The sequence below is a fragment of the Chaetura pelagica genome, unplaced genomic scaffold (genome assembly GCF_000747805.2).
Source record: "Chaetura pelagica isolate M959 unplaced genomic scaffold, ChaPel_1.0 scaffold222, whole genome shotgun sequence".
NCBI lineage: Eukaryota > Metazoa > Chordata > Aves > Apodiformes > Apodidae > Chaetura > Chaetura pelagica.
In genome coordinates this window covers 4,389,516-4,407,031 of record NW_009952711.1, presented here as the reverse complement: position 1 = coordinate 4,407,031, position 17,516 = coordinate 4,389,516, and the positions used below count along the sequence as shown (strand labels likewise).

The 17,516-nt window shown below is 40.5% G+C and overlaps 1 protein-coding gene across 1 annotated transcript in view; it reads left to right on the top strand.

Moving 5' to 3' along the window:
- The first annotated feature begins 5,012 nt into the window (after window positions 1-5,012).
- Window positions 5,013-17,516, top strand: part of FAM81A (family with sequence similarity 81, member A) — a 17,951-nt gene continuing 5,447 nt past the window's right edge. Inside the window, exons 1-3 of the mRNA XM_009994407.1 lie at window positions 5,013-5,032; window positions 11,329-11,602; window positions 12,376-12,494. Of these exons, the coding sequence (XP_009992709.1) occupies window positions 5,013-5,032; window positions 11,329-11,602; window positions 12,376-12,494 (413 nt within the window). The remainder of the gene's footprint in view (window positions 5,033-11,328; window positions 11,603-12,375; window positions 12,495-17,516) is intronic.

Genomic DNA, 17,516 nt, shown 5'->3' with positions numbered 1-17,516 from the left:
GGCGCACCGCCGGTGCGTCATTCCCTGGGGGAATCCCGGCGCGGCGGCGCGCGCCCTGCGCCCTCTCGCGCTTCCGTCCGCGTGCCGCGGCCAAGCGCCCTGGGGCTGCTGCACCCCTGTCCTGCTGCTGCAACCCCCTGTCCTGCTGTTGCACCCCTTGTCCCCGTGCCCTGCTGCTGGTCACATCCCCACGAACCTGCCTGCCCCTGCTCCACGCTGTCCTGGCTCTTTCCTCCTCATCTAGAGGTACCCACAGAACAGAGATGCTTCTCATCCCTGGAAGTACTGGAAAGTAAAAAACATTTTGATAGCAAATGGACATGGAAACAAGTCTTAGCTGGACACCAGAAATGCAAAAAAGGAAAAAAGAAAAAAAAAAAAAAGCAGTATTTGCCTTGTTATTGGCATCTGCTCTGTGTTGCTCCTACAGTTATTCCAGACACAACCAACACAACTTCTAGGCACTGTTTTCTAAGGGATCAAATAAGTAAGCCCATCCACAGCTGAGGACTGACATCCTGCTAACAAACACTTACATGATAGAACATAAATACAACAGAAACATAATCACCTATTGATCATCACAGCAGTCAGACCCGAGCCTACCTTAATGCTGCTTCCAAAGTGACTTGCAATGCACTCTCCATAGGTGCAGCACCTGGTTTGCATAATTAGATACTACTTATCTCTCATTAACAAGAAGTGCAGTTACTAGAATACATATATTCAATTTGTATTGTTTGTTTTTTTTCAATAAAAGACTGGCTACCAAACTAATTTAAGAGATTGACTTCCAAGTCTTGGGAGAGCTGCTCTGGCAGCTCCGAGACAGGTGCTGGTTCTGCAGCCAGACCTACCCGTGCAGAGGAAGGGCAGAGCTGGGGACACAGGCTCATGGCTCTGGCTGCAGGATTAGCAGCCTGGCTGGCAAACATGGGACACAGCTGATGAGCTGGTACAAATACAAATCACCCTGATGTGCTCAGCACAGAAGCAGGACAGAAATCTGGCCTTCTCTTAGGTCCCACAAACTTTGGTGGTTTGGATGAAACACAAGAACCCCTTGGGCATGTTTTCATCCTAGGTTTTGAAGAACACCAAAACACTTCCCCGGCTCAGCTAGTTTTACACTGTGCTGTTACTAACCATGTGCAGCTTGGGAATTCCACAGTGCATTGCTTGGATGGAAATGACATTGATACAAGGGGCAAGAAATACTTTCATTGAGAAAGTAGCTGGGTGGTAAATATCAGCTGCAATAGCTATTACAGCAAAAATACATCTGATAGTGCTAGAAGTGAGCACAACTTAACAGGAGATGAGTTTCACACTTTGGTTCCCAACAGAAGGTAACAGTTTTCTGGAAATAGGGCAAATATACTTCACCTAATATTTAATTTGAACATGGAAATGTTTCAGAATTTATGAGATTGCAATAAAAAGAGGTTAAAAAAACCCTGTAAGAATCCAGAAAGCATATATAGGGCTGAAAAATTAAGTTAGGTATTGGGTTGGAAGGGACCTCAAGGATCACCTGGTCCAACCTTTTTAGATAATATAGTTTATATGAGATGGTTCTGCACCCTGTCAAGCTGAGACTTAGAAGTGTCAAATGTGGGACAATCCACCACTTCCTTTGGGAGACTGTTCCAATGTTTAATTTACCTCGTGTCCAATCAGAATCTCCCCAGAAGCAACTTGTGCCCATTACCCCTTGTCTATTCCACATGACTCCTTGTAAACAGGGAGTCTCCATCTTCTTGGTACCCACCCTTTAAGTACTGGAACACTGTAATAAGGTCTCCCAAAGCCTTCTTTTCTCAAGGCTGAACAAACCCAGTTTTCTCAGCCTCTCCTCATATGGCAGATCCTCCAGCCCTCTGATCATCCTTGTGGCCTTTCTCTGGACCCTCTCCAGCCTGTCCCCATCCTTTTTATAAAGTGGGGTCCAAAACACTGCTCTGTGTCTGCATAAATCTTTGCAAAGCACTGTGTGTACCCAGCACAGTCTAATTCACAATGAACTCTTTTCATGCTTTTAAACACAGTCATTTAATTCTGCTTATTTTTAATGATAAACATCTAGTTCCCAAGCTGGCTATATTAAGTGAATGACACTTATTCAACACCCATGCTCAGAAGCAGGGGAAGGCATTTCCCTTTGAATGTCAGTGGTGGTGTGCCTGGAGAGCCTGCATGCCTGGGCTCCTCCAGCCCATAATGTGTAATAGTCATCTCTGAGAAAGTCAGAACCCACATTTTCATCTTGAGGAGATCCAGCAGAGTAAAAAGGAATCTGGACTTTTAAATTATGCACAAAACTTAGAAGTGGTGACATTTCTGTCATAAAATTCTCATGGACAGGTTACCTTTAGAAGACCTAACTTGAAAAGATTTAAGAAAAATTCCCTTTCTCAAGATTTTTCATCATTTTTTTCAATGCATGTATTGTCTGATGGTGTTGTGTTTGGTTAGTAACACCTACCAGCTCATGCACACAAGTGCTAACATCAAGGATTATTTTGAGGACATTATCTGGCTGCAAATAGTTGCTGCACTTGATCATCCTGATATCGATCACTAGTGTTGAGCTTCAGGAAAACATTAAAGGACAAGCTCCATTTCAGTGCTGAGGAGGTTTACTGACTTGACATTCAAGACTGGTGCCAGAGTCTCAGCTCTGATGCCACACAAGAGAGTCTGTTGCCCCCATAGGGCAGCTGGTAACTCCCACATGTGTTTCACTTGCCCACCGCCTGGGTGATGCTGGGTGCCAGCACCGAACTGGAATCAAATTGATGCAGAAAAGTATAAAGACTAAAATGTCTAAAAAGAGAACATGGTCCTTACTCTAGAAATGCCACAGAATACAACTTTCCCTTACCCCCATTCTGAAAACATTATTGTGGCTTCAAAAAAGAACTCTAACGAGAAGCCAGTGAATCTGGAAAAGATTAGAAGTTTTAATGAAATAGGCACTGCCCTGACTGCTTTCTAACTGGTTAAAACCAACAGCAAAGGGGGAAAAAAGCATTACTCCTTTTCTCTTATTTACAGAATATATCTAGAATTCATTTTATTAGCCACATATTTGTCCTCTGTTGATCAGAATAATTGCATTAATTAACTAATGCCTGAAAGCCACCTAAACAAGGCTTTAATACCCTTAATAAGACATCATACTTTTAGTTAGAAAACCACACAGTCTGGTATTTCTTAGAAAGATGAAAACAAAAAACAAATGGTATAAAATTAAGGAAACTTTAAAAATTCAATGCTATTTTTGCTGTATCTACTTTAAAAAAATAAACAGACTATTTATATAATCTTAAGGTTTTCTACTAAAATGTGAGTGGTTCTATTCTGCCTTCAGTTACACTTGGCCAATGTAGAATTCTACTTACAGAAAATAAAAAATGGATTCAGGAATTTCTTCTTGTGAAATGTAGGGAGAAGCAAAATGGAATGAATCAAACAAAGGCAGAAGCTTATGACTCAAATATGATGAAATTACTTCAATTATTAGTATAATTTTAGCTTTCTGTCACTCCCTTTCTCTGCACCTAACACAACAACTTCCTTCTTTCCTCACTTTTGTTGGCCTTAGAGGAGTGTATCTGTTCAAAAAACATACTTATCAACACGTCCATCATGTCCATCTAAAATACAACTGGAGTAAAAAGTACAGTAACAAAGTCATCAATTCTTTCCCTCTCCCTTATTGTTCTGTGGGTTTTTTTAAGAAAAAAATAGCATGTGGCTCTTTTACTCTGGATCTGATTAAGAGAAGCCTCAGACGTAAGAGATACGCAGAATTCAGAATTGAATTTTTCTCCAACTGCAAACCAAAATGTATGAATAATGTTATTTGCAAGACTGGTATAAATCTGGAAGAAGTCCACAAGGACTTGGTAACCAAGGATTTTTGCCTCTTGCGTTCCTGTGACTGAATTCAGTTAAGCTATGTAGGTTCACATCAACAAAAGTACAAGGAATGTATTTTTTTTCCTCAGAGGGAGATTTTTTTAAACATTACACAAGCTTTCAAGATCAAAACTTTATGTTACGATGAGCAACCTGATCTAACATCAACATTAGCCCTGCTTTGAGCAGAGAGTTGGACCGGATTCCTGCCTGAGGTCCCTTCCAGCCTAAATTGTTCCATTCTGTAATTCTACAGTTATTTAAAACAGGGCTCCATTCATGAGTAAGACAGTTGAACACAGTAGAATAAATCAATATTGTTGTTAATCCTGTGCCTTGATAAGGAAAGTGATCTGAATTTGCCTTTAAGAAAATAAACCTACATGTTCATAAACAATGACACTGAAGATGTAATTATATAAAATTCAGCAATTTAGTACTGCTTTAGTTAGAAACATCAAGGAAGTGATAATGATCTCTGATAACACAAGATGAAAAGAACATCTGTACGGGTCAAACTAAAGATTGTTCACCTCCTTACTCTGCCAGACAGTGGCCAGTATGGATGCCTAGTGAAGAGCATTTACCTCCTCATGTCTGGAGGTGCCTTTTATTGCTAATTTCAAGATTGCAGTGGGAGATACCAAAGTTGACATGTTTTAAAATTAAAATAACTTTAATCTATTTGCTTTAAATAATTGCTCTCAAGCCCCACTTCTGTAGACATACACACTCAAGAAAACACTGAATATCTGAGGAGCCCTTTAGCAAGAAAAATCACAGCACAGGTGCACCAAAACTACACAGGTGCATGAAGTTAGACTAGATATTTGCTGGGTCAGAGAATACAGCTGCATACCTCAATAAACTAGAGCAAGTTCAGCAGAGATGGTGGGGGGCTGGAACCCAGGCCTCTAATGAGAGGCTGGGGGAGCAGCCTGATTACAGCAGACTTTGGGGGACCTAGCAAGAGCCCCCAATGTCTATGAGGAAGTCCTCAAGGTGACAAAGCTGGGCTCTTCACAGTGGTGCCTGGAGGAAAGACAACAACAACAGAAATGCAAACAAGGGAGTTTTAGACTAGGTATATGGAAAACATTTCCCTCCAGTGGCCAACGAAGCATGGGAGGCCTTCACAAGCAGTCTGCATAAGACCCTGCATTTGGCTTTATCAGTGGACTCACTTGGAGCAGCAGGTTGGCCAAGTGTCCTCCTGAGGTCCATCCTAACTTGAATTATCCCACAATTGTACGACTCTCAGTTGGCTACTATCCAGTTTTGAAAGCATGTATGGGATGTTTTGTTTCTGGCCTGATCATTTGGTGTGTGAATTGCTTTAAAATAAATAGGTCAGTGTGTGGGTTCAGACCCCGCCTTGCTTTTTACAATGGCACATGCACACTAAAGCACTTTAGTCCTTTGCATCTGCCAGATACTCCTGCAATGGTTTACCTGTACAACAGTATGGGATATTGTATATATTTTAACCAAAATCAAAGGCACTGCTATTTCAGAGTGAACTGACGCAGTAAGTTTGTCTCCAGTTTCACTTACCCTTTGTTTACCCAAGGTGGTTGTACCAAAGTCCAAATAATGACACAATCAGGAAACAAAAGTGAAGGCAGACACACCCTCTATAGACTGTTTTTCCAGTAATACTTTCTCTTAGCTCATATGCCTCTGCCACGCAAACGGGCAGATTGTCTTTCCTGTGAAATACAGAGTTTTATTGAAGGTACACACTGGATGTTGTTTGAAAACATAACCTGGAAACCTTACAAACAAAGCTCTTATTCGCCACTGATTTCCACAATCTTGTATTCTGCCAGGATTTGCTATGTGCTCTGGAAAAATCCATACTTTCAGTCACACTCTCATCACTTTTGCACCATTACAAATTCAGAGTAACTGCTGGTTTGCCACCACCGAACTTTCTGCCTGGAGCCGACATCTTTTGGTGCGGGAGCCGCAGGCACGGCCCCCGCCCCGCTTTCCCCGCTCCCCCCGGAGCCGCAGGGAAGGCAGCTGCTCTTGGCGGGGTCTCGCCCCTCCCTCCTTCCCGGGGAGCGGACACTGCTATCAAATATCTCCGAGGAAGCGACGAGGAGGAGTTTGTCCCGGCGGCTGGATGCTGCCCCCCCGCGTTCCCATGGTGACGGCGTCCTGGCAACCGCTCCCGCTCCCGCAGCGCGGCCTGCGGCGGCGCCAGCCCCGCTCAGCTCCGCTCCGCGCAGCCGGGCCCCACGCCGCGGACCGACGGGCTTGGCTCAGGGGTGCTGCAGCGGGCGCAGCGCGTTGAAGAGCGGGGCTGCGCGGGCGCGGGGCTGCGGGAGCGCGGGGCAGCCCCGTCCTGCCCGGATCCGGCACCGGTGAGTGAGCGCAGCGTCCTGCGCCCGCCGCAGCGTCTGTCCCAGCTCTGTCCCTCCGTGTTGCATGGCCATCGAGTGGTGTCCGCGCTGTGGTGTCCTGTCAGCTGTTGCACACCCCGTGTTTCACGGCCGTCGCCGCGTTTACCGATGACCCTCCCGCCGAGGAGCGCTGCGGCCCCGCCGCGGGGCCGGGCCCGGCAGAGCTGAGGGCCGGGCGGAGCGCGGGCTGGGACGGGGCATCCAGACGGAATCCCACAGGCTTCGTAGCTGCATTAGCACAGTCAAGCACCTGAGCTGATCAGAACTGTTTCTCAAGAGGACCCTTCGGCCCGTCCCGGAGCCTGGCACGGCTTCCCCTCTCCCCGTGGGAAGCGTCCCCGCACCCCACAGCACGCTGCATGCGTGGCCACAACATGTCACAGCAGCGCAGAGAGGAGGTTCTGCAAGGGTCTCTTTCATGTGACTCGCTAGTGCAGTCGGGTTTTGACCTGTCTTTCCGCTGAGTTGTGACACAGGGACTTTCTCACTTACTTCAAAACCTTGCCCGAAAGAGCTTCGGAGGAACTCCGGGATCTTGCGGCTCCCGGGGTGGTGCTGTCATATGCTCCCTGTATAGCAACCAAAGCGGCTTCTATTTTAAGAAGAAAAGGGTGATTAAAGTGTTTGCCTAGGCAGGTATTTCAGTCTGCCTTTATTGCCATGTGACTTGTGGCAAGTCACATAGCCCTCCCCGTGCTTCACTTCCCTACCAGCAGCATAAGGAAAATTATAGTTTCAGGGACAATAATGCTTTCCCACACCACAGACATATTATAAGAATCGATGTGAAAAACACTCTGGCATTACAGCAAGTATTAGACATAGGCTAAGAATGGAAGATGGAGAACTGAACACTATAGATGTGATTACCCTTCAAAACAGGAGAAATGGAGAACCCACAGCAAATAAACATGCAAGGAAGGCATCTGCTGACGTGAGGAAGGAATGCCACAGTACAAATAGGAAGGCGTGAACTTTGCATTGCCAGAAGTGTCTCTTCAGCATGTCCCGTGTATGATCTTTTTCCGAGCTTTTACATGTCTGATGTCAGTGACTTAAATAAATTATAAAGAATACCTCATGTTTGTATGGAAAAGCTTCCTTATGTATCAGGTGAACTGTTGCTTTTGTCAATCAGGCATACCATTTACAACTGGGAAAAATCTTCACCTCATTCATGTAACAAGTATATTTGGAATATTCAGTAAATTAAATCAATCAACCAAAATTTACTGGGTTAATATATCAATATTTCAATTCCTATAGAAGTATCAAGCAAGGGACAACATAATTAAAAAAAAAAAAAAATTAAAAAAAAAATCTGAAGCCAGCATTTCAACCAGTATCTAAATTGATCCCAGTTTACTACCTTTAAAATTGGAGCTATACAAAATTACACTCCTCTCAACCTAGGCATCAGAACATCTTGTTTATTTTATATTTATTAGTCTAAATTGGTATTATATATGTTCATAGAGAGGGACTTGGACATCAGTTCTACCACCTATCTCTTACTGTTTATTGCAAATAGCTCCAAACTGCAGAAAAGTTTTGTACAACTGCTGAACAAGATCTTAAGGCATCCTTTCATGATGTTGGATCAGATGAAGAAATCTCCTAACTGATGATGAGCTGTTCACTGTGTACCAAGTGAGGTGCTTACATTAGCAATAACAAATGAATAAGAGCTCCATCTGTGTAACTTGTTTCATGGGCACAGTTTCTCCAGATATTTGCATTTAGCTGCAACCTAATGGTAGGCTGGCAGAAAAAGTAAAAACTTCAAGCAGTCCTATGCTTACTCTGCTGCAAACTTGTTTTTATGATAGATAATAAATAGATACTAAAAGCCGTAAGACTGAAAGACTTGAGGATTTTTTGTCTGGCTGTTTTTATAAGGTGTCGTTCACTAGGACTCTGCTAGATGTACAGACTTTAATATTTGTTCTTCATTTTTCTAGGTAGCATCCAGTGCTTTGCTGCTTTGAAACACATAGCTCTTCTTAAATCAGTGAGACATTCCTGTGTTTATAGTTTAATTGTGTTTAAATGCTTCACTGCATCAAGATCGTTAAAATGTGCTCTGGCCCACAGGACTAAGAATGAATGAGTTCAGATCTACTGAGAACCAGGTGCCTGGTTATTGTACTCCCTGGTGGTACAGCTAGTGGGGAGGCCCTGCAGAGCTGGGGCATTGTTTAAAAAACAACCAGGAAACAACAAGCATGTGGGACAGACTGCAGGGCTGGGCATTGTGTCTGCACAGGATGTTGAATGCAAAGTCATCATAATGATACCCAGCTCTTATACTGTGCTTTTTGCAGATAGGCATATAAGAACTTAAAGAAGGAGGTAGGTATCAATGATCTCTGTCTTCCATGCAGAGAAAAGGAGTCAGTAGACACAGAACTTGTCCAAGTTATCAGGATCTGAGATTGAGAAAGGATTTAAAAACAGACCTTCTGAATTCTACTCTAGTGTCATTGCTGCTCAGCAACCCAGCTTCTCTTAAAACTATTTTTTTTTCTAATTTGTAGTTTCTGAAGCACTGTGCTATAAATGGAACACACATACTGTGACAATGTTCGCTCACGGCTTTCAGGCAGTGCTTTCATACAATTCTAAAGCACAAACATGCCTTGCATTTTGAGATCTTGGGGGATAGTCCTACCACTCCTTTACAATAAATATATGACTACTTCATTTCAATAACCCTATTTATCTCTTTGTGTTTGTACCCGATTTCATCAGCAATTGCGAAATTCTTTTCATGCATCATCCTTTAGTTTTCAAAGAGGATTTAAGATTCCCAAGGAATTCAGGTTCAGGCCACACTCATTCTCTTTATAGTTAAAAATGGTCTTTTGCTTTATGTAGAATGGAATAGCTGGAGTTGAATTGATGTAATCTCTGTCAGTGGACAATGCTACTGGGCCAGGTGCTGGTCCCACTTACAGTAAGACATCTAAAATGTCTTTCTGAAACTATTTAATAGACCTACCCTGCTGCAACGTCTGTCACAATCTGGCTGGCTATGTCTAAAAATTGAAAAAAGAATCTATATTCTTAACACAGAAGAATATACTTGGAACATCCAGTGTGGTCATTTAGATTTGAAGATAAACTAATAAAAGCCTCAGTTTTGCTAAACTATGCTGATGTCTAACATTTTGAGGTTTCTGACTGCCAATGCTTTTACCTAAAAAACACCCCTAATAATCTGCTGTCAGGAAACATTTTTATTTCATTCTCCAGCCTAGTACTAATCTAGGAAAGCTTAATACTTTCCTAAGCCTTATGATAATCCTGCATACCTTACATTTTTATTCATTTATTGATGATGTCTGAGACCAGCAGACATATCGCGGACAAAAGGTTTGTTTGCCTCTGTCCTGCCAAACCAGTTCTGTGGGTCAAGAGCAGATTTCCATTTCAAGGCTGTCAACCTTGTCTTTTTCAAGAGTATAATTTTCACTGTAAAAAGCTTTGTACCCATTTTTAGTTTGAATTCTTTTGTTCTTTTGTATTGATTTTTATTTGCATTTATTTCATAAGCAATATTTGAACTCCAAGATAGAGCTGTCAGCATAATCTTAAACTTTACTTAACAATTCACTTAAAGCAGAAGCATTAAGACATTTCCGTGCCAGATATAAACTATTCAATAATTCAATGTGTACTTTTTCAACAGACTTAAATTATTGACCAGAAAATGGCCCAGCGAAGCCCAATCTTCCCAACTCTTGCCCATTCTGAAAGGTACAGTTTGGAATGTAAAAAATAAAATCTTCATATTGCAGAGTATGATGTGTCTCTCAGCTCCCTATATGTAGTAATGCTGTGACTTGGGACTTTGGCATTGGTATGCAAAGCAAGGTGAAATGACATAGACTTCTTTAGGTGGCCCAAATCACAAATACTTACTCAGCTTTTTCTTACACCTTTCCCAAATAAATTAATTATCTTAAATTGTAACTGAGTAGAAGTCCAGGAATATTATACTACAACCAGTCTTCTAATAGTATGGAGAAAGTGTGAAAACTCAGAGCCAGAAGTGACCTTTGTTGTAGTCCTCATCAATATCATCACAGTAAAGGAAAACGTTAATTTGGCTCGTTAACAGGAAAATACACAGAGAATACACAGTAAATAACAGAGTCCTGAGCAAATGATCTCCTCTTTCTAAGTGGGGTTGAACTTGTATCTTCCACTTATGCTTCTGGAAATTTTCTTTATTCTTCAAAGAATATAGCAGCAGGAAAAAATTGTATGTATTAGTAGCCTAATTTTTTCACTTTGAGCACCCACGAGCTCTATTGCTTTCCATGGAAGCTATGCAGTGCAAAGCTCTCTTGAAGAATCTATTATTCCAGGTACCCAAATGTAAGCTATTTTGGGGGAAAATTTTACTTTTAAGACTATGAGATGCTTGCCCTAATTTTGGCTTCTCCTCATTTTCCACGCCTATATATACTCCTGTCCAGTTCATGGGAGAACAAGCTTCTATATGGTACCAAATGATAGCTACAGAGACTGAGAAAAGGAATGGACACAAGCTACTCCTTTTGAATCTCGGGCTGTTTCCATTTAATTTTCAGTATCTAGCTTCTACAGTTATTGCTTTGATTACACCCAAAAACTGTAGAGACAAATAGCATTGCTTCTAAAACTCAGTAGAAGGGTTTAAATTTGGACTCTTCATCAAAATATAGTTCTGAATTGTAACTACTTTTATAACGCTAATGTCATTTTCTTAAGATCCTATGCTTTTGTAAGCTTCCTCAAAGAGGAAGAAAAAGAGCCTGACCTGCCTTTGTACAAGATACAGTAGCCTCACAGCACCCACTTATTTGTAGTAGTGGGCCCTCTCTCTGTGAGTATTTTGGTGCTTCTCCTCACTGTAGCTACAGAGATAGTATTGCACTGTCTCCTGTGGAAAAACATGACAGACTTTTGTGTGAGAACTTCACAATATCTGGATATTCTTCTTCACCAGACGGGTTCGAAACATACCGCTGCACAGCCAGGCGCTGACAGCGGTCCCACTGGCATCTGCGAGCCTGGTGGATCAGCTGGAAGACAGAATCCTAAGCCATGAGAAAACAACGGCAGCTCTTGTGGAACACGCTTTCCGCATTAAGGAGGACATTGTTTCCACCCTGCACAGAATGCAGAACAAAGGGGGGGGCGACCGGCTGGCTCGGCAGCTCTTGGAAGAACATATCCGAAACATAACAGCTATAGTGAGGCAGCTTAATCGGGACATTGAGGTATGTTAAGAATTTTTCACAGGACTAACCTCATCTCAGCTGCTTATTCCTTCTAGTTTAATAAGAAGGTTGACCACAGGATAATTAAAGGTCAGACAAGGTCTGAAGATCCTGTAAGCTTGTAAATTGTTTTTATAACTTGAAAAACTGTTTGCAGATTACATAATTCTTTCAGTGGCTACAAAAAGCACACAGGATATTAGCATATAAACACAGAAACCTTTGTGGTACTAATACACTTACTTTCAAAAGCTGCACTAGAAAACCTTGCAAAAATGAATTAATGCAACACTAATACCCAGCTCAACTTCAGTCCAAAGGCTGTGCCATATAAACACTAGGAAATGCCTTAGCTCCATAATAAACTTTCTTTCACTTCTAACTTACTGATGACACACAGTAGCCAAACCCAACCGTTCATTTTTATGACCTAATCACATGCAGACACATGACTTCACGTCTGACCTCTGCTGCAATGAGCAACAGGGGTGTGGTGGGGAAAATGAAAGGACAACAATTAATATTTACATCTCCACTCCATTGTCAAGTTATACCTTATACGTATTATGGTATGTATGTGCAGATTGTAGACCAAGAATAAGAAATAGTACATCACCTAAAAGGTATTTGGTTTAGTACAATACAAGCAAAGCTTTTAATAATTATAAAATCCTATCTGGTGTTACTGAAATACTGGAAAATAACGAGTGACATTTAAAGTGTACATTAAATGTGTCATACTGAGTTTATATTTGCATATGAATGCTTTCTAGATGCTGCAGGAACAGATACGTGTCAGAGACAATCTCAGCTATGGAACAAATTCTACCCTGAAGAGCCTGGAAATGCGGCAACTTTCTGGTTTAGGAGATCTGAGAGGAAGAGTTGCAAGGTAAAAATCAACATAGAAGTGTATTTTGGGGACTAGCTACGGGTGTTTTAATCTTGAAATATGAATGTTAATGATAACGGGCTGAACTCAACTTTGGCAAAATTCCCAGGATAATTTTGCTCAGTGTTTTCAAGAAAACAAATAATAATCCTTTGCAGTCCAGTACTACATATTAAACTTTACAATATTAACCCTTAATTCCTAAAATAAGTTTTTAATAAATTACATCAGATTTCTTAGGAATTGGTGTTTGGTACAGCTTTTAAAAGTACTATGGCTAGACTGGTCTATCTTTGAAACAAATTGACACAATTATAAAGGGAGCATGGAACAATCTGTACTTGTAAGGAACAGAATAGTTGCATATTTTTCCAAGTATTTTAGAAGTAAAAATCTGTCCATCCAGTTATTTGGTAGCCATATTAAAAACTGCACAGGCTACCTGACATGAGTAACAGAAAAACATGAAATAACAGAGATTTTTACAGGCTACTTTGAACTCCAGGTTAACAATTGTGCAACTAGACAAACTTCAGGTTGTGCCATCAATGGCACATTTACAAACCCCAGCACAACATTTGCTTAAGTGTCTGTAAAATCAAACACAAAAGACCTGTATAGCTGTAGAAAAAGGAACTAATGTAGCCTAAAGTTGCTTGGATGATAACTTCAGTGGAATTAATACTTGCCATAAATTTGACCTAATGTCTATACTGCACAGATCATTTTTCTTTTTCTCTTTTGTACTTCAACTGATTTAATGATAACCTTCAACAGCCTACAAAAAAAATAAGGGAGGGATTTCACTTGCATTAAAGTTTCCTCATAAATTGACCATTTGAAGTTTCCACTGTACCTCTCCTAGCCCATTTTATAAAGAATACTCTGGAGAGGTTTTACATACTTTTAAATTCTGTACTATCGTTTAGTAAACAGGAAAGAACTGGGCAAGTTTATTTTGTAAAATCAAGAAACTGAAATATATAGAGAAATAAATACACTGAGAAATCCCTGACAAATTTGCATGCTCCATTCTTCCTGCTTCTTTATATAAGAAGTCTACCTTGGGATCATATTGCATCCTGAGAGAGGCCCATATTAGGAGCAGCACAGTTATTTGCACCTTGTGAAGCACAGTCTATTGTCTTTGCTTTCAGTAACAGAACACAAGTGAATAAACACATGCCAGCATGGGCTTCACAATGGGGCCCGTGTCTGTCCAGTCCACTACTTGGGGATTGGTGGTGGACTAGTGCAGTCTGTGACAGGATTTCTTTCTGTATTTACTGAGGGCAATGCCCTTGTACTGTGCCTGGGTTGCAATTTATCTGATAATTCTATGAGATTATACCACTATGCCTTATGTCAGACTGTGCAACAAATGTTGGAGATTTCTATTCACCATCATAAGAGACCATAAGTCTTTTAACTGTTATCTTCTATTCAACATTATGCTCTCTACCTAAAAAATTTCCCTGAATAAGGAAGAAAATAAACTTCCCTTTATAAGAAATTAAGTTAAAGCAATGTTCCATGTGTCCTGGTTTGAGAGTACAGGGATAACAATTTCCTATAGCCATACTAACTTGAGACTGGGACATGCCATGGGAGAGAGCTATTTGCCTTTATTTACAGATACATTCTACTTTGAAAATTAGTGTTACTGCAAATAATGATTAAAGCAGCATGTGGAGGTGATGGTCAAGAAGGCACTTTATTATGCTGTTGGCACTATACTGACACTTACCAGAAACTTTCCCTGGGATAACCACTTTCTGATTACTCTAGCTAATGTTCTTTGTATGAAATAAGCTGAACTCACCTAATGGAACTTCACTTTACATCTAGTCCTGCTTGCTTTCTGGTAAGTTCGAAGAATGAAATCTTAGAAACATGATCAGGTTACTGTGAGATACCAACTTACTGTGGCTCAGCTCTGAGCCGCAGGCCAAGTCCAGAGCCTGGCTCAGGCTGCAGTGACTGCTGGCTGATTTACCTCCAAGCACAGCACATTTGCTCTAGGTTCCAAGTGTGCAGATGGACAATTAAGGTCAATCAGTTTATATATGCGACACCTAAGTCTGAACCTTTCGGTCCTTTTACTCTGTATCTCAGGATTCTGGCCAAATTTCAGTTCCAGTAATTACAAGCATACTAAACATCCTATTCAACTTCAATATTGGAGAGAGTGGTGTTTATTTCCTAACACCAACTGTTCTGTAACATGCCAATACATCACTGAACAACTGTCACATTATTTCTTGAGGGTTGCTGCTTTTAATGATGAGAATGGGGATCCCTACATGCACATACAGTTTTGAAGCACAGCTCTGGAGGAGTAAGCCTTGGGTTGATCTCACAATTGGCCTCACCTGCATCACAGAATCAACTAATAGCCCTAGAAAAAGAAGGCTGAATACACGTTACAGCTCTTAGTCTCTGGGCCATTTCTCATTATGCATAATTTACTGATGAATTTGTAAAGCACCATTACAGTGTTCACCTGGAATGATGCTGTACATTTTCCTAAGAATCAGCATTTTCATTAACTTGAAGAAAAATATTACCTATATTCAATTCAGTGACACATTCAGCAGAGAATTAGATAGATGCTGATACATCGATTACTCCAGCCCTCTGTACCTGATGTTGGCTATTTTCTACAACACATATTTACCAATTCTATTTCTAGTGACATTAGATCATAAAACTCATGAGCAATGCCTTATAATTTATTTACATAATAACTTGTGGACTATGCTAATTTGTCTGCAAAGTTTGAATACAGCAGCCTGGTCAGAACGATAGCAGCAGCTGTCTCTAGAAGCTTCCTGATAGCTGAAACACCCAGAGAAATGGCAGCTATGCATGTTCAAATCTGGCCTCCTTTGCATATATAGATGATTTCTTATATAGATCTGATTCATTTCAGACACACTGGACTCATTACATGTAGGCAGATTTTCCTACACTGCACAGAAAATGAGTCTGATGCATCTGGGATGTGCTGGATTTCTGAACTTCATCACTACAACAAATCTGCTGCACTCTGGCTACTTGCCATCTACCAGGCACACACAATGAGATCTGGGCTCCCTGATCCAGGCTATTCCGAATCTACCACCTCTGCTGTTCTTGCCCAGTGGATCACCTGGATGTACCAACTTGCTTTTCACTACTTACTTTTTAGCTATTTGTTTTCCACTGAAACACTGGCACTTTGAAACATCTCCCATTATAATAAAACAGGAACATTAAACATCTGTATGTACCATTACAGCATATTTATACAGCACTCTGTTGCAGAACATTGGTGTAATTCTCAGTTTTATCTAGGCCCTGGTGATACTGAATAGAGCAACCATTTGTTTCCATTTCTTAGAAATCAAAGACAACAAAAATATTCTTCAATGTGCCAGAAAAATAATTTCTGCTTTTGCTCACTATGACTTGGAAGGCAGTTGTTTGATAATTTCACTGTTTATATTAAACATTACTGGTTTCTATAATTATATTGTATTCTGAAACTGAGAATAAGTCTTGGCACTATGACATCTCTCAATTTATTCTTCATTTACAAATTTCACATCACTACACAGCTTGCCAATCTTAACTCCCAGAAAATATCCTCCACAATTAAACAGCAGTAAAAGGAACACATTTTAGTGCATCTTTGCTCCAAATTTCAACAGTGCATGTGTGCAACTGCACATGAAAACCAGACCAGGTTGTTTGTATGGACAGTTCTAGCATTTCAGACGTGAAACAGAATTTATTGTGCACATCTTTGTATAAAATGTTTTTATATACAGCTCTTGTATTTGTAAATTAGTATTCTTTCTAGAAATCTTAATCTAGTTCTCATTTTTTCCCTTGTGCTTTTAAGATGACCAAACCTTTAAGGTTGTTTTCAAATTCTGTCTTTATATCCATGAAGACATCATATAGACAGGAATTTAAATTCAGTGTTCAGAAACATGTAGTTCCATTATTAAGAAGAATTCCACTGTCATCTATAAATATCAAAGCAGAACTTTCAGAGATATGGGAAATTCAAGGGGAATTGTAGTGTGCCTTTTTTTTCCCCTTCTCTCCAGGGAAAAATTCCAAACTATAACATGCCCTTTTGCTGATTTTCTTCTGACCCATCATGCAGTAGAAACTTGAATCAAAAGTGTTACAAAGCTCATGGTTTTCCATATGCTCATCTTATTATTACCCTCTGTGTGCCCCTTCCCCCATTTGAAAACTAGTGGAAGTATGGACTAAAGTTATTTAATTCTTGTACTTTTTTAAATTAAAAATGTTATATTCTCATAACCAATATCAGAATCTCATTCTTTGACCGCAGCACACTAATGTTTGCTTGCAGGTCAAAACTAATCAGGTGTTTGTGAGTGTGTAAAATATATATAGCAAAGAGACTTCTCTTTGACCATTTCAACATATGGAATATTGTTTAGAAAAAAACCAACACATTCCACAGCTAGAGACAATGGAATTTAAACTTCAGTTTAAAAGGGTGCCAATTAAAGTATCCTTGTAGAAAACCAAAATAATCGGATTAACACACAGGCTAATACTAAATTAACATAGTCAGAATTCTGATGTTTCAGTTTCCATGCAACTAGATGACCCCTTTGATCATGTAAGGGAGATCCACAAAGGAGAGAGATGCACTGTGATTAAACTCAAAACACTAATTTGCCTCAGAGAAACAATTACAGATGCCTGCTGTTTACATTTGCTATAGTAGTTTCAAAGTTGGTGCTCTTTATATGTTCTGTCATGCCTCAGAGAAACAAAACTAACAATTTTTTTGAGATCATAAACTTTTGGTAACTAGATGCAAGATGATTTAATTCCTCTGACTCTCTCAGATAACAGCACAGAGTGATGTGGCCTTTCTCATCTTTATAAACAAACTGCCAGTTTGTAAGGCCTACAAGTACAGTTCACTGCTATGTAAACCTTAGCTGGTCTTCCTACAAATATTACCAATTGCTCTCACAATGCTGAACC